The sequence below is a fragment of the Pan paniscus genome, chromosome 17 (assembly GCF_029289425.2).
Source record: "Pan paniscus chromosome 17, NHGRI_mPanPan1-v2.0_pri, whole genome shotgun sequence".
NCBI lineage: Eukaryota > Metazoa > Chordata > Mammalia > Primates > Hominidae > Pan > Pan paniscus.
The window spans coordinates 44,278,178-44,300,963 of record NC_073266.2 but is presented as its reverse complement, the minus strand read 5'-3'; the positions used below and the strand labels follow the sequence as shown (position 1 = coordinate 44,300,963).

Below are 22,786 nucleotides of genomic sequence, written 5' to 3'. Positions count from 1 at the left end.
TAATAAGCCAATGAGGAGATGATATACTAATCAGCTTCTTATTTTTTAATAAAATTTGCAAGATAATTTTTATTAATCCATAAAACAAAGTAAAGTTTCAAAATGTATTACTTCTGCCTTAAACTCTAAAATGTAGCCATGGAATTATCTATATCCATTTGAAGTTTATGAAATTTTATCATTAACGTTTATACTCTACAGTTACCTAACTTCTTATTTTAAAAGCAATATGCATCCATTAACATGGATCCTTACCTATGCTAGAAAAGATTTATTATTTCATTCTGTAATTTGGATAATAAGATTAAGAATGCATGATTTTTTTCAAGGTTTGACATGGATAAGTTTCTTAATTCATAAGCAAATGCCTTTTTTATTTACTTATTTATTTTTTAGCAGCAGTGTCTCACTCTGTCACCCAGATTGGAATGCAGTGGTGCAATCATAGCTCACTGCAGCTCCAAACTCTTGGGCTCAAGCGATCCTCCCACCTCAGCCCCCCAGTGGCTGGGACCACAGGTGCATACTATCATGCCTAATTTTTAAAAAATTGTCTGTAAAGACGGGTCTCTCTATGTTGCCCAGGCTGTCTTGAACTCTTGGCCTGAAGTGATACTCCTGCCTCAACCTCCCAAAGCACTGGGATTCGAAGTATGAACTGCCACACCCAGCTTGAATGCCTTTTTTAAAATCATGAGCCTCAGCATCATCCTTACTCACATTTATTAACACTGTTTGCAAAGCATTCCTGCTGATACTGCCTTATTTGAGCCATATTCACTTGTTTACTCCACAATTCTTTTTAATCTTTACAATGTGACTAATTAGTAAGATGACTAAGAGAGTGTTCCCTACTCCCATTGCCATCACAGGCCAGTGATGGAGATAAAAGTAAACAAGTGATTCCAGCATGCTAGACACAACTCTACAATGGAATTTGGGAGCCCAAACTATTATGGAAGCATATAAAAGTTGGACTCAAGCCAGAATGAGGTGAGAAGGACACCTTGGTCAATTTTTGTATTATTATAAAGAAGTAACTGAGTCTGGGCAATTCAAAAAGAAAAGAGGTCTATTTGGCTCACAGCTCTGCAGGCTGTATAAGGAGCATGGCACCAGCATCTGCTTCTGGTGAGGGCTTCAGGAAGATTCCACTCATGGCGGAGGGGGAAGCAGAGCTGGCATGTAGGAGACCACATGGTGAAAGGAGGAAGCAAGAGAGGGAGGAAGAGATGCCAGGCTTTTTTCAACAACCATTTCTCATGGGAACTAAGTGAGAATTCAGTTACTCCTGCAAGAATGGCACCAAGCCATTCATTAGGGATCCACCCCAATGACCCAAACACCTCCCACCAGGCCCCATCTCCAACACTGGGGATCAAATTTCAACATGAGATTTAGAAGGGTCAAACAGACAAAACCATCACAGAGGACATCATAGATTTCCCATAAATTTGCAAAAACACAGAACAGATAATCATCTATTCCATTTCAGATGATGAAAACAGCTCAAAGAGGTCAAGGGTCTACAGCCAACAAAAGGTAAATGATCGAGTCAAGACTGCCAACTCTTACCCTTCTCCTTCCACTACACAATGGTATTATCAACAAAATCATTACCATCACTTTATCATCATCATCATCATCACCAACACAGTAAGAAATTTCACAGGACATATATTCCCATAACTACAGTTTATATTTTAAAAGAGAGATAAGGTAGCATCAAAACACCAGTGAATGAGTCAATATATTACCTAGTTATAACTGTAGAGTATCACATAGGCTTTCCGGTTGTTATGGGTTTTTTAAGTGACTAGAACCAAGCAAGTTTGCGAAGAGCAGATTTCATGAAGGAGATAAATACTGAGGAGTGTTTGAAGAAGAATCAGAAAATCCTGTGGCAGTGAGAGAAGGGAAAGGGATTGAGGATAAAAGAATCACCTAAGTTGGCTCCAAGGTGGGGCCTGACAAGGTATGGTCGCAGCATACTCCCTGCAGCAAAAATACAGGCCAAAGTGCAGCAAGAGATAAGAACACTCAGGAAAGATAAAACCAGTAATGCCAAGACTTGACACTTCTAAGTCCCTGTGAATTTCAGATGTGCTTTCCTGATTGTATGAATGTGAAAAAAGAAAAAAGTACAGAGGTTAAAGAGAAGGATGTATGACCACTTAGGAAGGAAAAAAAGAAAGCATCTGAATTATTAGAAAGGTCATCCAAGGCCATTCCTAAATAACTTGACTGTTGAGATCAGTCATTTCTTTTTGTGGTCACAGATTATGGCCACTTCTGCTTCTTTAAAAAGTGTTCTGTTTCTAGCATTATTCTGAAAGCATTTTTTTTAACCACCTAGTTTTTTGGCCTACTCTGCCGGTCATACCCCATGTGTACAGAATTTTAAACACCTTTTCTGTCCTTGAAGCTGGAAACATCTTTGTCAGTCTGCTAAAAATATGGGTACTCTGAGCCCTTCTGTAATGATCACTGTAGATGACAGAGGTTGCTGAGTGACAGTGGTCACCAAAATGTTGGCTTAGCTTTTAATATATTCAAATTTAATTTAAATTCTAAAACAATTACTAGTACAGGCTACACTTAGACTGTTAACCATTTCAAACATTTTGTCCAACCCATTAATTCCCGAAGTCCTTTGCTTCCCAGAGAACTGATTGTCTACTATGGACGTCTGAGCTGTTTTTTTAAATGCCCAACCAGACTCTGAGCTGTCATATTAGCTGGGTAAGAGATAAGGTGTAAGACAAGTATCCAGTCATCCAACCACATTTCTGGTTTTTTGTATCAGCTTCAGATGAAATACAGTCACTCAATAAAGTCCTTCTGTTTTCTCTTTCCCTCCCTCTCGTTCTCTCTCCTTATTTGCCTAGTGAGGGGAACCCTAAACCCTTTGGAGCTTTTCCAGCAGCTCCAAAATAATCTCTTGACTATTTTCCCAGGGAATTCCTGCCTTAAATGTCAGCAGAGTACAACTCCCCCACCAAAGCAGTCCGCCTGGATCTGAATCAAGAAAAATGTGCCTGCTACACCAAACATAAAAACCTGGATCTGTGGGGCGTGGGGCACAGAGAGAGATTTATGGTGTTTGTGAAAGGTTCAACAACCATTGGAAAGATAGGTTTTCTCCAATTTACCTCACTAAGGAGCAGGAAGCTAAGTTAAACACTCTGATTCCTTGCTGTATTTGATCATTATTTTTATTTCACTCTTTCGGTGGTGAACTCTATTTCTGGAAGCCATCCTGAATTATAACCATAAGGTAAAGCTTCCTTGAAAAAGGAACAAAGCCCCATTAAGCCCTTCGTCGTGATGGTTGTGGTTGCGGCTGCTGCTGCTGTTGTTGTTCTGTTTATTTGTTTGTTTTTAATGAACATACTGATATATAAGTGCTCTGGGGGAATTCATGATGCTGAGATTCATGAAAAGCAAAGTAAGATTTATGAGTTGCGATTGAATCTGCCCCTACCAGCCTGGAGACACTTCCCGTCTGGTACTGAGGCATTGCTGGCATGTTTAGTGCTTTTATTTCAGTTTTCAATCTCTGAACACATGAAGAAATATTAAAAGTTCTGAGGGCAAGGATGGGAGAAGGAGTCCACAAATCCCAAAGATATACAACAGCACCCAAGGAAAATAGTATGGCATAGTAGATTAAAAATTCAGAAACAAACAAACAAAAAGTGTGTCAATTAGCTAGTGTTTGCTAAGTACTTGTCATTTTCACTTACGCTTCTCTCTGGTTCCTCATGTGTTACTGACCCACAGCTTCGCAAGGCTATTGAACTAAAGATTCACAAGGTGGTCTGGCATAAAGACCAATTTTAAATCAATATGCCATGTAACTATCCTCCCCCAAAAGATCGTAACACTATACAATGAGAAAGTCAAGAAAATGTAATAAATTGTTATTCAATTTTTTAATGAATTGCGCCCTTTTAAACATGCCAGTGGTGTGGGGGGTGGGGGGCAGTTAGATTCCAGCTCTCACTTGGATCCAGGTCCACATCAAAACATTTCAATGTAGAAGGTATTACTCATGTTCACCAGAGCTTCCCACCTCCTGGTGGCCCACCACCACTACAAGCACATTATAGCTGCTTTCCTTCATTATCGCATTCTGCATACAAAGCCACAGACAATCCTGTGGGAAATTTCTGCCCCTAGTCCAAAGAAAAGCCAGATAAGTAGCTGATTATTGCATAGAGCTGACAGTATCACAGGAAGATCAGTAGTAGCAGCTCAAGTACAAAAAGGTTAATTAGCAATACTTAATAAGAAAAACTACCTCTGGTAGGTGAAGAGTTAATCCCTGGTCAATTTTAAGCTACTCTGCTGAGAGTACTAATAAGTGTAGGGGTTGGAGCCAATGAGGGTGACCCCTTCCTTGATGGGAACAGTCATCCCTTAGGAACTGCCCTGCCAACGCATCAGCCAGCAGAAAACAGGGAAAGAGGCTGAGAAACCGCGGTAACCAAGTTTTGCTGGCACTTTGTAAAATGGTAACTGCAACTGCCGAGGCTGTGCAGAGAATGCTAATAAGCCTAGGACAACCTGTAAAGAGTGGACCTAGAAAATGTCCACCCACCGACCAGACCGGTAGCCCTAAAGAGCACCACTCTGTAGATTCCTGAGGATCTGCCCACCGTACTCATTCACAAGGAAGCCCCTAAACATGGCTACATTGTGCCTTAGCTTCACAGCCCTCAAAATACTTCTGACTCAAATGTCTTAGGGTCAGAGTAATGACATTTAGCACATCTGCCTAGAAACTCACAGTTTTCCAATTTGTAACAAACATTTTACACCTTTTAAAAATCTCATTCTAAAATCCAAATGGTAAACAGCTTTAAGAATCAATATGAAATGTTTTAAGTGTTCTTTGTGGATTCACATAAATTCTCCCTGCCCCTCTCATCGGAATTTATTCTGACTTTCAGGGAGTATATTAAAGGTAGAAACCACTGATGTACAATAATAAGTGTACAACCATATTCTTAAGAATCTAAATTCAATCTTGGTTAGCTGAGAATGCTTGAAACAGTAATAAAGTGCTCCTCTGAAAGTCACACTCAAATTTTGAATTCCTCTTTCTAATGAGAGCTCTTCACCCATTCCCATGTCTCAAGTACGCAAATGAAAACAAAACAAAAAAACTGTAACTGGGATTTAAAAGTATAACAGTCTTTCTTCTCTCTTATGTATTTCTTTCTTGTCATACTTCGTTCTGGAAAAAAATAATCCAATCTGAAATATAAAGTGGGAAAAGGGAGGCATCCATAGGTAATGTGAGTTATTAGCATCGTTCTAGTTGTTGGGTTGAGTGGTGGGTTCATAGATGTTCATTACATTATTTAAAAGCCATTATAATTAACTATTAGAAAATAAGAGGGCCATACATGCACGAGTGATGACAGAGTGTCATAAATCAGGAATTCTGATTATTCCAATCCCATGCACCTAAGATCTGTTTAAAGAAAAAATAATAATGAGATGGTGATGCAGGTAGCTAATGGTTAGACCCTTCTAGAGTTCACCAAACTCCTTCAGCAGGGACGTCTTCATAAGCACGCAGCCTGCGCAGCTGCACAAGGTCCTGCCTTTAGAAGCACCCAGCCTTTATTTATGCTCTGCTGTCGCAATCTTGAAATTTAAATAGTGTTTTACCAAGGTGTCCTGCATTCATTTTGCACTGGGACCAGTAAATTATAAAATCAGTCCTGTCCCTAAGTTTCCAGAGGTTAAATTTACCTACAGTTCCCCATAATTTCGTCCCCATCCAACTTTGATATTTTTTAAGTTTGCTACTTCTTATCCCCAGATTATTAATGTAACAGTCAGGTGAGCACCCTAGAGCAGTCTTATTTCCTGTATTTCCTATGTTTCCTTATTTTTATTGTCCAAATCAGTGCTGCCTGTGCTATAAATGGAGCTTCAGTTATATATTGTTCTTATAATGCTTCTTCTTAGATCAAAAACTTCAAACAGAATTCATTGGCTAAAAACTAATGCACTGAAGTCTCTATCTAAATTCATCTTAACTGCTGGATTATACAAATTCATTTTCTAATTATTGCCCAATTTCAACTACAACATATAACCAAACAAGACAAATTCTGAACAATTCTTCATGGTAGGAAGAATTCAAATAAAGATTTAAGGAAATCCTCATTTTCAAAAATTACTGTCTCAAAAAAAAAACATAAGTAAATGTTTTTGCATTCCTGAAATGCCCTGTGTCTACAGTGATCAGGTACAGAAAAGCTACTTCAAGTTCAAATATAACTTAGCGATTGCCACATGGTGCAGAATCTTTCCACCCCTAACACTCCAAAAACCCAATCAGACAAGTGGCCGTAATCTGACTCCCAGCACACAGGGAGCTGCGGGGCAGGCAATGAGAGCTGCACTCTGGCTGGGGAAGGCATGAGTGACAGACCCACAGCAAGGCGGTGGGGGTAAGTCCTTCTTTGCCTTAAGGGAACAATGCTTAGGGCCAAAAGATGAAACTGTCTCTTTTATTATAGATATTTGTGCCTTCTTAGGCAGAATCTGGAAGGCAGCTATAGGGCAGGTGGGTGGTTCTTTTAGATCTGAGTACTGGGCATTTTCAGAAGAGAGGCATAGAGAAGGTAGAAGAAAAGGGATGCTTTTTAGCCAAATCCTCCATATGTTTCAGATCTGCAAAAGCCCAGGAAAATTACCCTATGGAGGTGAATCTAGCTATAGTACATTTCTTCGGAAAAATTACTCACCCAGATGCTCAGCTGTCCTGGAGTGGATGAAGCTGAGTGTTCAGCTAGAAAGTAATGTGTCCGATTCAGTACATCAACAAACCCCCTTTGTTCTGGGGCAAAAGAAGCAAATCTAATTGTGTTGATCATTTCCAGTGACTGTGAACATATAAGGGAACACTGACAATAAAAACAGGGTGCTATGGGTGACGCTAGGGTGAGCCCTCATAAGGCCAGAGATATGTATATGCTGCCAGCAAACTTCACGGCTCACAGCCAACTGAGGCTGGTCCATCTGCCTTGGAAGAAGATCAGATTTTTGTGGATTTAAAAAAAAAAAAGCTAAAAACATTCTTAAAGAGTATGTTTATGGTTTTTTTTGGTGTTTTGCACTGTTTTAAATTTCTCTGGTTGATGAAAATTTGAAGCTGAAAGAGCAACTACCTCTGGAGAGGTAAACAGGTGCATGACAGACCAAGCAGGGAGAGAACTCCGGAAATGGCAGAAGTGAGAGGTGAAGGGGGTGAGCAGGGGGGCTGGCCTTTTCTGGGTCCCACCTCTCCTGGTGTCTCCTGCGGGGCTGAAAAGGACGTTTCCTGCCCACCTAGCTTCCTTAGCCTACTGTTTTGTCCTCCTCCTTCTCCCCACTAACCCTGACCACAAACGACAGCACCTATGATCGCATTTTTCCCCCTTTGCCATCCCAGCTACAGCCCTGGGCTGCCGGTGAGTTCAGAAGTGACTCTCCTAACTTCTTCAATATGTGACTTTTCTGAGTTTACCGTCTTTGGGAATATTTTTAGTGTCTCCTCCAGGGTGCCCTCCCTGCCCCATTGCAACCATCGTTTTTGTCTCTTTACATTCTTTTCCTCTAGAGAGTATGATGTCGTTGTCATCCCACCTGGGGTTTTTCATACTTCTGAGATTCGCTTCACTGGGGCAGGGGATGCGTGGGATGTGGCTGGCCACCCCCCTGTGGAGCCAGCTCTTCCTTTATCCTGCCACCCGGGCCTGGGCAAGAAAGGGTTTTTCTCTCTCCACCTCTAAAGCAAAGCCCCATAGCAAACTAAGGGCTAGGCTGAGCTGGAAATTCCCCTCACCCTTTTTGGCACTGCATTTCCTCACTACCCATGCAGAAAGCAGGTTCCCGGGAACATTCAGTGACGTGGGGAAATGAGGGCCCCGCAATTTGTCAAAGGGAAAGCCACAATAATACTAATCTCTTAAAGTACTTGGCTTTCTTGCCTAACCCCTTACGTGGTCCTCTGCAATTAGATTCTCTGGTAAATACTCTCCATACTTCTTGGCTCTCATGACTATCACAGGCAAAGGACAAGGGCAAAAGTCTTAGATGATAGGGTAACTGGGGTAATTGCCCCCCCAAAAGGGGAATCCTAGCCATTTCCTGCCAGAATGAGCAGTTGGCATCAATATCGTCAAACCACCCCTTCTCTGCTCCAAAGATCTAATGACAGCAAGAGGGATATAGACGGGAGGAGAAGGCGTCCTCCCTCTCCCAGACTCCCTGCCCACCACCCTCCCCAGAGAAGCTCCGCAAGGTGAGACACACTGTCCTATAGGCCCATGTAACAGAAAGCCATCAAAAAGACCTTAGAGAAAAGCCGTTTTCCATAGAGCCTTCTGCTCAGGGGCCCACAGTTTCCCTAACCACACCCCCTTTTCCTGACTTCCCGAGCTCTGCACCCTGAAGGCAGGAAAGGTACCGGGGCATTGCTGGCACACCCCAGCCTCCAGGCTCCCTTTGGCAGGTTTATCGGCATTGTACGGTCAGGGTCAAGGGGTGAGAGAGGGTCGGGCACGAGGAGAGGCTGTCCTTCCTCCCCTAAAAGCATCCCCCACATCCATCTCTCCCCACCTCCAGCGGCCAGGATGCACCGGGCCGGGGGGCAGGCGGGCGGGCTCGCGGGGCCGCTTCTGTGTGTGCACCTGGCCGCCGCCTGGGAGCCTGCCACGGGCCGGGAATGGCCGCTGCTCCGCCCTCTGAGAGGCGCTCCAGGCTCCCTGGGGACGGAGGTTTACACGTCCCCGTGCCGCGCTCCCAGATCTGGGCGGTGCGCGTGTCCCTTGGGCAGGCTCAGCTCCCGGACTCCTCCCGCTGGCAGCCTGCTCGCTCCTGGCGCAAAGGAGAGGGAGGGAGAGTCGCTGCCCCAGCTGAGGCCCTGCCTGTTCCCATCGCCCTTGCTAGTCACCAGAAGCTCCTCTCCCCTCAATGAGTTCACTTTCTCAAAAGACAGCCTTCAGCACCCTGGTTTCCTAGAAGGCTTCCCCCTAATGCAGAGTCTGGGGGGAGGCGGAGATTTTCAGAATGCCATTTCAAAGCAATCAAATGCAAAGCTAGAAAAGACGACCCCCCCCCTCCCCACGCACACCTTGTTTTAATGCTTTATATTCGAAATGTAAGTAGCATATAAAATGTACTCGAAACTTAAAAACTTGCTCTAAGGGAATTAAGTACAAGGTAAATATATTTTATTCTTAATATTTTAAGGAATTTGATTTAGACATTTTTCCTTTCTAGGGACAGTTTGGATAATTTTCCGTGAAACTGGATGATCTTTGAATATTAAATGAAAGGAGACTAGAATAACAGTCTCTTGACTATTCATGAAGGAGCTTTAGCAGAAGCATTCTTTCTTGGTGTGCAAATCACGCTTGGCAGCCCCTGCCCACAGTACCCGAAGATGGCAGGCCTTGTTCCCTTCACCTAAATTCATAAACCTGGGTGTAGTGGCTTCTGATGCTGATTTGTTTCTCTTTTCAGTAAGTGTGGACCTTTGTGTACCAGAGAGAACATCATGGTGGCTTTCAAAGGGGTCTGGACTCAAGCTTTCTGGAAAGCAGTCACAGCGGAATTTCTGGCCATGCTTATTTTTGTTCTCCTCAGCCTGGGATCCACCATCAACTGGGGTGGAACAGAAAAGCCTTTACCGGTCGACATGGTTCTCATCTCCCTTTGCTTTGGACTCAGCATTGCAACCATGGTGCAGTGCTTTGGCCATATCAGCGGTGGCCACATCAACCCTGCAGTGACTGTGGCCATGGTGTGCACCAGGAAGATCAGCATCGCCAAGTCTGTCTTCTACATCGCAGCCCAGTGCCTGGGGGCCATCATTGGAGCAGGAATCCTCTATCTGGTCACACCTCCCAGTGTGGTGGGAGGCCTGGGAGTCACCATGGTAGCATCTTTAGCTATTTTCAAACTAGGACTCCAAGCTTCTTGCAAACTCTTTGCTAAATAATGCCTTGGTGGCATGAGGCACATCCCTAAAATAGCTAATTTACTCCTAGGGAATTTTTGATGATTCTTAATAGTGTGAAAACTGATTCTGGCAGTATTTAGGTATATCTGTAAGAAATCATTGTTTGCTCTTGAGTGCCTTAAAAATAACAAAATCTAAGTGGCCCGAAAATTGTGTTGGTTTTTTCCTCCCCTTCTCCCACTCCAATTACTATATTGACTTTATATTTAGCTTAATGCATTTTCCTTACAGTTATTTGTTCACTAGCAGAAAAAAACTATTTTCTTGTCATGTTCATAAGATGTACAATGATCTACATAAAGGGTTATGCTTAAAAAAAATAGACATCCGATCCTAGTTTTGTTCTTAGCTGATTAGGAGTATCAATTGTTAACTCAGCACCAGGGCTGATTAAAAAAAAAAACGCACATGGCTTAAATTTTAATTGAAATATATATTAATTAATTTAAACCTAATTAATGGATTTAATCATTGCCTTATAAAATTACAAGGCTCTCAAGAAATTCTTTTACGAGTTAAGTGCTGCAGTGGCACATTTTGCTTCCTTTGTAGAAAAGGACATTCAGCACAAACTCCTGCTTGGTCGTTGTAAGAGTAATCACAGTCATCTGTGATGACCCAAAATGAATATAAATTTATTCCTTCTTTTTGGGGGGTGAGAGAAGGAAATTCTCATTTGAAGGTGGGGTAGAAGACTTACCTTTACTTTTTACACAGATAAAATGTGCCTTTCACAGTGATATTAATACATTGACATCAAAAATACTCTTGCTTCAATTCTGATGGAATATTTTTCTTTCTCTAGGTTCATGGAAATCTTACCGCTGGTCATGGTCTCCTGGTTGAGTTGATAATCACATTTCAATTGGTGTTTACTATCTTTGCCAGCTGTGATTCCAAACGGACTGATGTCACTGGCTCAATAGCTTTAGCAATTGGATTTTCTGTTGCAATTGGACATTTATTTGCAGTAAGTTTCCAAGTCCATTTAAATAATCAATCCCACCTCATTTATCCTCACTCTAGCTGGCCTGAAGATGTTGTGTTTTACAGCAGTAGCTCTTTAGTATCCAGCCATGACTGTCCATTTTAGGTTATAATTTTTCCAACTGCGCAATGAGAATGTTGATATAGCTGCTAACATCTTGAGGTTCCTCTAAGTGACAAATGACAGCAAATTGCAATGAATGATACTTGCTAGTAGCCCTGTTTCAGCAATGTCTGAAGTTGTTTTCTTGTTTCCTATAGATCAATTATACTGGTGCCAGCATGAATCCCGCCCGATCCTTTGGACCTGCAGTTATCATGGGAAATTGGGAAAACCATTGGGTAACCCTCATATTGATAGTTCCCATCTTCCTACAGTTGAGGACAATTACCTGTGGGGCTCTTTTATTTTTCATTATTTTGCTTACTACTTTCTCTTGCATTTCTCCAACCTTGACCCTCACTTTATTACATCTTTCATAAAGACTAGGGAAAGAATAGCACAGATCTGCTGTAAAAAGATAAGAGATGTAAAACATCTCTTACTGAAGGTTCTAGGCCTCCAATAATAGTCTTTTCCTTTTTTGAAGCACTATTTTAGACACTGTATCTAACAGATTGCAGCAGAATACACTGTATATAGAGGTTGCCTATGTGGAACAAGTTAAAGTCAGCATGGTGTAGTGAATATGGTGTTTAAATAATTGAAAGTAAAGTCTTCCCAGCTATAATGGAAAAAAATTGCAAAAAAAAAAGAAAGAATGAAATACTTAAAAGTGCTGCCCATAGCAAAGATATTTACTCTTTTTTTGTTTACAAATGCATGAACTCAATTAATAGTATGTAAGTTGCAAGTATTTGAACTGCAGATGGTGTCGAACAAATAGTGCAAAGGTTTATGTTATTATCACCATAACTGTAACCGGAAAAATAAATGACTCACAGAAAAGGCTCACTTTTCAGTCTCAAACCTAAACTATTATAAATAAATATTTATTAATGTAGTGGCAGTGCTTCCAGAGAATAGCACTGTCCATTTTAAAATATTATAATTAATTTTGTTTCAGTTGTTTCTCACAGCAAAGGAATTTAAATCCTTTAAAATTAAATAAGTAATGCAGCAGTTGTGAAGGCCACCAACATGCTAACTTACAATAGCCAATAAAAATATGAGACCTGTAAGCCAGCTTCAAAGAGGGCTAGCTTTTATTATAATTTATAGATTGCAAATGTCACTTACAACTTTAAAAAATTCATGAATATAACAGAATATGCCCCTTGTGTTTATTCAGACAGTGATTACTAACCTAGTCACAGCCATTCATCTATGGTGTACACTGCAAATGACAAGAAAATGCACCGCTGCTATGTGCATTCACTTCTAAGAAAAGTATACCAAATCTTTAAAAGTAATCTACAGCATTAAATAACAGAATAAGAGTCAGCGTTCAAACCAAGACTTAGCCAAAAATGCCATCCATGAGATTAGTCATTTTGTCACTGATACCTCCATTTATGTCTCAAAAACTGTTACATTAACAGAAATGGAAATTTTTAGTGAGTAGTATATGATTTTGTTTTCTTCTTTTTGAGATGGAGTCTTGCTCTGTTGCCCAGGCTGGAGTGCAGTGGCATGATCTCGGCTTGCTGCAACCTCCTTCTCCTGGGTTGAAGAGATTCTTCAACCTCAGCCTCCCGAGTAGCTGGGATTACAGGTGCATGCCACCACACTCAGCTAATTTTTGTATTTTTTCATAGAGACAGGGTTTCACCATGTTGGCCAGGCTAGTCTCGAACTCCTGACCTTAGGTGATCCACCTGCCTCAGCCTCCCAAAGTGCTGGGATTACAGGCGTGAGCCACAGTGCCCAGCCCTGATCTTATAATGAAAATACAACTTTCAGTTCAACATATTAAATTGAAACTATTTTGTCATTAACAACTTTTAGTTAAATTTATAAGCACTTGAAAATGTAGATGAAAAATATATTTTATTAATTACTTGTCAGTTGCAGTAAACTCGTTAAGATTTAAATAGTAGGAACATTCTTAGCTTGTTGATTAAACTAAAAGTTGCCCCATGTTATATTATACCAATCTTAATTCTACTAAAAATAGCAATGGTTGTATGAAATTTAGAACTAATTTAAAGTATATTTGTAGGTAGAAAGATTAGGAATAACATTAAAATATTAATTGGGTTTTTTGTATAGTGTAATGATATTATTTTAGTTTTCTTTATACTTTTTACACATTTTCTAGATTTTTAGCAATAAAGATTCTTTAAAGTACATATGACTTCATTTTGAAATAGCAACTTGACACTGAGATTTGTTTATTTTTGAGAACATGCAGCTGGGTATCTTATTCACAGATGTTTTGGAAAGGGTAGTAATTATTTTGCTGTTCTAGTCTCCCTTGTGGGATTTGTAGCCTGTGGAATAGTACATGTCTAATGAGACCTTACTAACAAAGAGCAAAGACATTTAGAGGAGGGCTCTCATTTCTCCTTTAAAAGGGCATAGAGAAGATAAAGGCTCATATGGGTTTTTTCATGTTCAAGAGAGGAACTTGATTCTTCCAGCCACACTAGCAACAGTTTCCCCGTAAATGTTATGTCTTCAGCCTCAGCTTAAATTTTGAATTGTATTTAAATCTTACAATGAGGATGCAAACTGAGATTAATTTGCAGAGGGTGTTTTAAACAAAAAGCATCCATCATGTTTTTTTTCAAATGAGTGTGTAGTACAGTGGAAAACAGTATACTACAGTGTTTGGAACAGTGTTTCAAAACAGAGGTTTTCATTTTGTTTGTTTGTTGTTTTTTCTTTTTTTTGAGACAGGGTCTTACTCTGTTGCCCAGGCTGGAGTACAGTGTCACGATCATGGCTCACTGCAGCCGCAACCTCCCTGGGCTCAAGTGATCCTCCTATCTCAGCCTCCCAAGTAGCTGGGACTACAGGTGCACACCACCAAGCCCAGCTAATTTTTTTTGTATTTTGTAGAGACAGGGTTTCACAATGTTGCTCAGGCTGAATCAAACTCCTGGGCTCAAGCAATCCACCCACTTTGGCCTCCTAAAGTGCTGGGATTACAGGTGTGAGCCACTGTGCCCAGCCTCAAATGAGAGGTTTGAAGTCAGACAGGTCTGAAATCTCAGCTCAACCGTTTGATAAGCACAAAATCTTAAGCAAGCTTATTACCCTCTCAGAGTGTCACTCTTCTTTTCATAAAATGGGAAGAATAATAATATTTATCTCATTGGTTATTGTTAGAATTAAATGAGATTATACAAGAAAAGTGCCAAGTACGGCTGGTCCGGGGACAGTGCTCAACAAGCAGGGTTTCTGTTGCCCAAGTGTGTCTGTTAAATAAATGTCTAATATTCTACAGCACACATGTGCTCTAAAGCAAATGTCTGCACTTCATTCAAACTCAAAACTTTATTCTAGGTGCATAGCTAATATGTAATAATAATTTCCGGCTGGGCACGGTGGCTCACACCTGTAATCCCAGCACTTTGGGAGGCTGAGGCAGGTGGATCACGAGGTCAGGAGATTGAGACCATCCTGGCTAACACAGTGAAACCCCATCTCTACTAAAAATACAAAAAATTAGCCAGGCGTGGTGGCGGGCACCTGTAGTCCCAGCTACTCAGGAGGCTGAGGCAGGAGAATGGCGTGAACCCGGGAGGCAGAGCTTGCAGTGAGTGGAGATCACCCACTGCACTCCAGCCTAGGTGACAGAGCAAGACTCCGTCTCAAAATTAATAATAATAATAATAATAATAATAATAATAATTTCCATTTATTGAAATCCTATGGAATTGCTACTTCTCAACTAGCAATAAACTCATATTTTTTCACCAAGCCATCGTGAGAACCGCATAGATGAAAGCTGTCTGCACAGTAATGAACACGAGGTTTTCATTTAAATCAAATCACCAAATTTTGGAAGCCTGGAATGGAGCAGATTACTACGAGCTAAAAACTATTAAGTACTTTACAAGTATTATTGCATTTAATCCTTTTACCCCGTGAGGTTTGTATTATTATAATCCCCACTTTACAGATGAGGAAATTAAGACTTGGAAAGTTAAGTAACTGATACAAGCACTCATAACTCTGCTAAGTGGTGGAGCTGGGTTGGTTTTGATCATGCTTACCTGAATAATGGAATCCCCAAAAGATAAAAACTGTGTTATGATCATGATTGTGCAGGAAACCAGTGTAAAATGGCAATATTGAGAAAATAAGAGAAGGACTCTCCAGAAATTTTTTTTTTATTTTAGTTAAAGAATTCTTAGTGCGCTTAATTTGTAGTACCACCAAAGAGGATCTATCTTTACATTAACAATTATCATAAGATGGAAAGAACATAATTAATGAAAAGAGGATAGGAGATGAAACAGTTCTTTTTGTTTTCTGTTCAAATGCAGTTTAATAATTTATGGATCTCTGATGGGGCTTTGGTGTGTTTTCTTATTTCCTCTCCAATTCCCCTCTTTTCGATGCATGACACAAATACACTCTTAATTTAACCCAGCTAGATTCTGCATTCATGAGCTGCTCAATGGAATAGCTTTTCTCTACTTACACTCTATCCTCTTCCATCTTTTCCTTAGATATATTGGGTTGGGCCCATCATAGGAGCTGTCCTCGCTGGTGGCCTTTATGAGTATGTCTTCTGTCCAGATGTTGAATTCAAACGTCGTTTTAAAGAAGCCTTCAGCAAAGCTGCCCAGCAAACAAAAGGAAGCTACATGGAGGTGGAGGACAACAGGAGTCAGGTAGAGACGGATGACCTGATTCTAAAACCTGGAGTGGTGCATGTGATTGACATTGACCGGGGAGAGGAGAAGAAGGGGAAAGACCAATCTGGAGAGGTATTGTCTTCAGTATGACTAGAAGATCGCACTGAAAGCAGACAAGACTCCTTAGAACTGTCCTCAGATTTCCTTCCACCCATTAAGGAAACAGATTTGTTATAAATTAGAAATGTGCTGGTTTGTTGTTTCATGTCATATTACTCAGTCTAAACAATAAATATTTCATAATTTACAAAGGAGGAAAGGAAGAAACCTATTGTGAATTCCAAATCTAAAAAAAGAAATATTTTTAAAATGTTCTTAAGCAAATATATACCTATTTTATCTAGTTACCTTTCATTAACAACCAATTTTAACTGTGTGTCAAGATTTGGTTAAGTCTTGCCTGACAGAACTCAAAGACACGTCTATCAGCTTATTCCTTCTCTACTGGGATATTGGTATAGTCAATTCTTATTTGAATATTTATTCTATTAAACTGAGTTTAACAATGGCAAAATACAGTATGTCACAGTCATGCACATTCAAGAGAGAAAATATAACAAGTTCTTTTATGAGCAATCCCTTATGCATAGACTACCTCGGCAAAAGAGCATTAGCAAGCGTCACTGCTCATCAGTTACTTCCTTCCATTTATATCACAAATACCCAAGTTTCAATTCTAACTTCATTTCATGGTATTTCTTCCTCCTCAATGCCCAAGGTAATGTGGGACTAAAGCCCAGAAATTTGAAAAGAATATTCAGAAATCCTTCCCAAATCATAAGGGCACCTATTGAGATTCAAGACAAGCAGACTCGTAAAATCTTGTAGAGGCAGAGGCAAAGTTATCATCATACAAAAATCACAAACAAAAAGGAGATCTGTATTCGGGTATCAAATGGTTGATCTGTTTTCAGTGCACACCCTCAAATGCACCACACCAGTTTTACGATCTAAGCTTTTAACCCCTTTACCACTTTGCTTATTTTTTAAAAATTTATTGGCAAAACTGGGGATTTTGTTTGTAACTTTGGTTATCTATATTTAAACATTAGCTGAGACATATTTTTGATAACAAGAACTTAGCTAGTTGAGTCCTGGCTTTTTGTTGATTATTAAGCTGTGTTCACTCTAGAAGGTGTAAAGGCCCTGTCCCAATCTCTGCTCTCTCACTTCTCGTGACATTTGTTGATAATCTTTACTGCAAGTGTAATGATATTTGAGTGAATTAAAATGCATGACAGACAAGGTACAACATGGTTGCAGAATAAAAGGGTGAGGACATCAGATCACTCTGTATTCAAAGCTTACTAGACGAACAATCTTTCATTTCTGGATATATTGTAGCTAACCCAACACATTTTTAAACTATTTTTGTTACTGACTCACTTACTTGTCAAAATAATTGGTTTTTCTGTCCTGCTTTGCCTTTTGTCACTAGAATGTTCTCCAGAAACCCCAGTTTCTGTCATCTTAACTGTCTAGTCTAGCCGTTAACTTAGACAAAGAAGTGCAAATGTCAATTTCACTAAACAAAACCTATTAGAAGTAAAGCAGAAACCTATCACTGCAAGGAGTGACTTGTAAATAACTGATGATCAAGGGCTGTCTTCTCTCAAGCATGGTTCCAACTCTGTGTCACTTTTTAGCATTAATGGCAGTTGTGTGTCTGTGGCAGTGAGATAATGGACCACTATTAAACCTGATTCGCTTCGGTGCTAGGAAAGAGTGATGTGTGAGATTCCCAGAGAGTCGTCACACACGTGTTATGCCTGGGAGTGCCATTGGCATACCGCAGGTGCCTAAATCCCAGGCCCCTTTCTCAGGGGGCGTGGCCACACCACACACTGCGCCAGTGACACCTAGTTACTTCCTGGCTGGAACGGCACCTGTAGAAACTAGGGTACAAATCTCCCAAAGATGGTTTGCACCGTCATTTCAAATGTTTGCACAATATACCACTTAGAGGCTTAAAATCAGGGTGGTTCAGTTCAAAAGGTAATATCAACCGTCAGCAAACATGTCAGTTTAAAAATAAGTTCGGTTAACAAGGAAGTGTTAAGCAGATTTTTTGAATACACTTACAATATACTGGCTTATAATCATTTTTATTCTGCCATATGGTTTATTTCATATACACTCACTTTTACACTCACTTCCAATTATAGCATTCAATAAGTTACGGTTAAAGAAAAGTGAATGGTGTTTTTGTAATTTGTTTTCTAGTAGCTAGCAGAGAGCCTGGCACATAGTATGTATTCAAAACAAGTGTGTTAATTAATAAAAATATATAAATCTCATTTGAGATTTAAGAATATAAATAATTTTCTTTTAATCTTTATTTTGCTCAATATTTAATAGGAAGTATGATTTCAAGGACTACCAAAGGAAGGCAATATACATGTGAAAACCATAAAATATATTTTTTGCATTCTACTATTTTTAGGGGCATGAAACGAATGAAAGCTTTAGCACTTTTTTGCCCCTACATATGAGACAACATATTTTGTATTTCACTCAAGGCTCTGTCAGTAAAAAGTAATGAAATTGTACCTTTCTAATGACATCTATGCAGCAGGGGTCTATCGCCTTGTGGATGGCACCAAATTATCCAAGTGTATTAGGAGACTGGGGCTTTTTTCTTTAATCCCTTCTTATTAATGAAGTGCATAGTGCTGCTCCCAGGAGACCACTGCTGACAGATACACAGAGAAGAGATCAGAGAGGAAAAACTGGGAAGACATAAATGAATTATACCCAGCCATGAAACAATGCCAACTGTCTCTTCCCTAAGGAAGAGTACAAGTACCCTAAAATTGAAAGGTGGTCCCTACACTGAAAACGCACATAGTTTGTCAAAAGTGTACAAAAGGGAAAGAGTCTTATTTTAAGCTTTCAGGCTTTCTTAAAAACTTGGGGACCAGAATTTGAATGTATGTTTCCATTGTTGAAGATAACATTTTCTTCAAAGAGCCTTAACCTTTTGTACTGGAAGGAAATATTTTCTGGACCTAAGTAGTTGCCTAAATTTAGGATTCCTACACTTTATTTCTTCCATTGATGCTTTTCCTAAACCCTTATACTATCTTTTTATTATCTGAGCCTTTTCCTAATGCAGCTCATAGGTGCTAGCTAGAGCTGCTGCTCAGTATTGAAGATTTTACAAGGAGATTAGAAATCTTTGGAAAACATATGTGATGAAATTGAGCTATATGATTTATCAGAGATCTGATTCCAAAGAGCACAGAATACTGTTCTCAGACCATGAAACCAGACAACACATGTATTGGTTTAAACTCGATAATGACAGGAAAATTCCAAACTAGAGCAGTAAATTCAAATGGTAAGATGAATCCTAGAAGGCCTCTGATTGCAGCATGTTGACACCAACCTCACATGTTACGAACATTTCAAAGAGAATTTGCCTTTGTGGCAACTGGAGATGGAAGTCTGAGGGGCACAGACAACCTTATCAAACAATATAAAAGCCAATATAAATTCTCATAAGCACTATAGAATTTGCAAATTCAGAACATTTTATACCTAAAAGTAATTCTGTCTTTCCTAATGTGTTTTTAACATGAAAATTAGTAGGAAGATGTGGTTACTATTTGGAAAGTGTAATGTAACAAAACTCTCTTTTGTTACCACAAATTTTGTGAGTTTAGTACTCTACAGATTGCCCCATAAGAGCAGTAGCTTTTGAAACTCATAATTCTCTGAAATAAATGAAAGACATTTAATTCAAGGATCAAAAATTGTGGCCATTTTTGCAAATGACTACCTATAGCCTGTGAAAATACATTTCAAAAAATGTTATGTGCAATGAACACTAAATTTAAGAGCAGTTACAGTGTGACTCACTCATGTTTAAAAAAAATCGAAGAGCTAAAAAATACGTCTAATTTATGTAACCCATTGGAATGTATTTCTAGGTTCTCTTCAGGATTAATTAAATAAACATGCAATTTATGAAAACATATAAACAATTATTTATCACTTTTATGACCCAAATCACAATAAAATTGTCATTTAGGATACTGGGGAGAATAGACTGAACATATGGTTATATTCACAGTTATTTATTAACTTAAATGTTATTCCAACATTAGAGCTAATGTTAAAAAGATTTAAACTGTAATGTCTAATATTTGGAATAATATATTAAAGGATTAGCATTGTGGTTGATTTTCTTGAATTATGTTGCATCTTGTTCTACTAAGCTTGTGAAAATAAACATTTGGATGTTTTAAAAGGTAAACATTATGTTTGATGAAGTTAAAAATTCATTTGTAGTTAGATCTTAAGTTCATCCTTTAGAATGATCAGGTGGTTTAGATATTTGAGTATAATCAACACCAAAGGAAATGGTGGTAAGCCCATGAAATCAAATGCATTTTTTGAAAGCCTGCAGAGTATACACCGTGGGATGCCCTGATACAGATAGTGAAAATTGTGTTTGTACAGGCTTAATTCAAAATGTCCGCATCTATGCAAAATAAACCATTGGTTATCAGCTATCATTATGGTGAATCTAAAAGTGAAGACACAAACAACTGCGACTGGTATTGCTAAATAAATGATCCATCCTCAGGCCATTTGGCAGATTCCGCCTACCCAGATGGATAATGTAGGCTCAATGAGTACTGGTTTAACTCCCTGGGTTCTTGGTTTGAGGGGCTTCTCAATTTTGAGAGGTTATACACTCTCAGTGGAAGACTAACGACAATCATGTATGTAGTGTGCAACCCATCAGATGAGTGGTGAGTGATGCCTTAGGAGCCAGGTGGATAAGTACCTCACTTATAGCATTGGTCACACTGTAGTGAAATCATTGGTGTAGGTGTCTATCTCCTCCACTAGATTCTAAACTCCTTATTGTGTCTTATTTATTCTGTACCTTCCCACTCCCACCTCCAGCCGTTGACACTGAGACGAGGCTTGACTTTTCACTCAATAACTGCTTGTTGCATGGATAAAGAAAGAAATTAATTAATATCTTACAATCATTAGGAAATGTTCAATCTAGTTGGATTTTGCTGCATAGATGTGTGCTAAATATTTGAATTCTTATAGTTTCAGGTAGAAGCCCAAAATTAGCTCAACACTAAAGAAAATGCTAAATGCACACAAAGAATAAAACACTAATTGGATTTCTAAAATTTATGCCTAATGTGTAGGCAACTAGACATGTTTTCATTGCTATATTTATACAATAGCCAGATGTTAGAGGAAATTTAGCTCAATGAGTACTTCAGCAAAAAGAAAGTATTTTAACAAGCATAGAAACCCACAGATATAAATATCGGCTTGCTTTTGGATAATTATCCCATTTGGAAAATGTCCAAAACAATGTCACCTGAATTAATTCTTACTATTTTTTCGTTTTTCCACTTCTTCAATCTCTGGGTTTAAGGCAACATTAAGAACTCTAAAAAGCTGAGTTGAGTTCTTCAATTTCCACATGTTCAGAAATCTCTGGGAAATGATTATGATGTTTGTAACCTTTTGGCATACCACATGGCTGATGCTCAATAAATGCAAGATGGATGGATGGATGATGGAGGGATGGATGGATGGATCATGGATAGGTGGATAGATGGATGATAAATGATGGACGGATGGATAGGTGGATGACAGAAACACTCTAATCTGGAGATACTAAACTAATCTATGAGCAAATGAAAATCATAGCCTGTATTCCTTCTATCTTTTCCAGGACTACTTTTCATAGAAGAGTTATAGAATTATGAAAGCATCAGCCAAGGGTATCAAGGGAAGAGGAGAAATGAATGCATTAGAATAATTATCAATTGTGAGCATATATATGGGAATTTTGAATTTATAAATATTATTCTCAATTAATTAATATTCAAAGCTCATTGTGGGGCAAGCAATATTATCATTCCCGTTTCCAAAGATGAGGAAATCAAGTGTCAAGGAAATTAAGTAAATTACCCAAAATTACATTTAAAGGTAAAGCAAAAACTGGAATACAGATCCCAATTAATCCCAATCACCACACAGTTCCCCTGAATCACACAAAGTTCTCCCATTCATCTATCAGCTTCATTTCCCATTAGCCATGTTTCCTTTAAGTGGCAAAAAATAAAAACATGTTCTAGCTATACTATGGGAACACCTCATGTCAACGACACCAAAGGGCAATAAAGTAAGTACTACAGGGCTAGACTAAGTACTGCAGACCTTACGAAAGGTCTCAAATAAGAGAATAGCGTTAACTGCTACAATGGGTTTAATTTGGGATACTTTGGATAATTTAGGAAATTTTTGGTTGTTTTATCCTTAGGAAAATATTATAAATCCCACTATTTGAAATGTTTTTCATTTAGTTTAGAAAAGAGAGTTGAGGATAACTGCAAAGTTAGTGAGAAGATCTTCCACATTTCAATATGAATAATAGTAACATTAGCTTTGTATTTTTGTGCACTTACTCAAGCTTTACATAAGTTTACTTATTCCTCATAGAAGCCTTATGAGGTAGGTCCTGCTACTATTCCCATTTTTCAGGTAAAGAAACTGCAGCTAGGCCAGGTACGGTGGCTCATGCCTGTAATCCCAGCACTTTGGGAGGCCGAGGTAGGTGGATTACCTGAGGTCAGGAGTCCAAGACCAGGCTGACCAACATGGTGAAACCTTATCTCTACAAAAAATACAAAAATTAGCTGGGTGTAGTGGCGCACACCTGTAATCTCAGCTACTAGGGAGGCTGAGAGGGGAGAATCACTTGAACCCGGGTGCCGGAGGCTGCAGTGAGCAGAGATGGTGCCAGTGCACTCCAGCCTGGGCGACAGAGTGAGAAAAAAAAAATTAAAAAAAAAAACAGAAAGAGAGAGAGAGAGGCAGAGAGAGAAGGAAAGAAAGGAAGGAAGAAAGGAAGGAAGGAAGGAAGCAAGGAAGGAAGGAAAGAAGGAAGGAAGGAAGACAGGAAGACTGCAG

The 22,786-nt window shown here is 39.3% G+C and overlaps 1 protein-coding gene across 2 annotated transcripts; it reads left to right on the top strand.

Annotated features, from left to right (window-relative positions):
- Nucleotides 1-6,327: 6,327 nt before the first annotated feature.
- Nucleotides 6,328-20,087, top strand: AQP4 (aquaporin 4). Of its 2 annotated transcripts, none has more exons than XM_003830269.6 (5): nucleotides 6,328-6,473; nucleotides 9,532-9,946; nucleotides 10,836-11,000; nucleotides 11,279-11,359; nucleotides 15,641-20,087. In XM_003830269.6, exons 1-5 carry the CDS (start codon nucleotides 6,442-6,444, stop codon nucleotides 15,917-15,919), a joined length of 972 nt encoding a protein of 323 aa, XP_003830317.1. In that variant the 5' UTR covers nucleotides 6,328-6,441; the 3' UTR covers nucleotides 15,920-20,087. The 2 variants fall into 2 exon arrangements, with proteins under 2 accessions (XP_003830317.1, XP_034799644.1); XM_034943753.4 differs by lacking the exon at nucleotides 6,328-6,473 and adding an exon at nucleotides 9,033-9,166.
- The last annotated feature ends 2,699 nt before the right edge of the window (nucleotides 20,088-22,786 follow it).

Excerpts from the sequence above, each read along its gene's own strand:
- AQP4 (XM_003830269.6), top strand. The coding sequence starts at position 6,442 with ATGAGTGACAGACCCACAGCAAGGCGGTGGGG. Across the intron at positions 6,474-9,531 it reads CCCACAGCAAGGCGGTGGGG|TAAGTGTGGACCTTTGTGTA; the intron begins GTAAGTCCTTCT and ends TTCTCTTTTCAG. Across the intron at positions 11,001-11,278 it reads CAATTGGACATTTATTTGCA|ATCAATTATACTGGTGCCAG; the intron begins GTAAGTTTCCAA and ends TGTTTCCTATAG.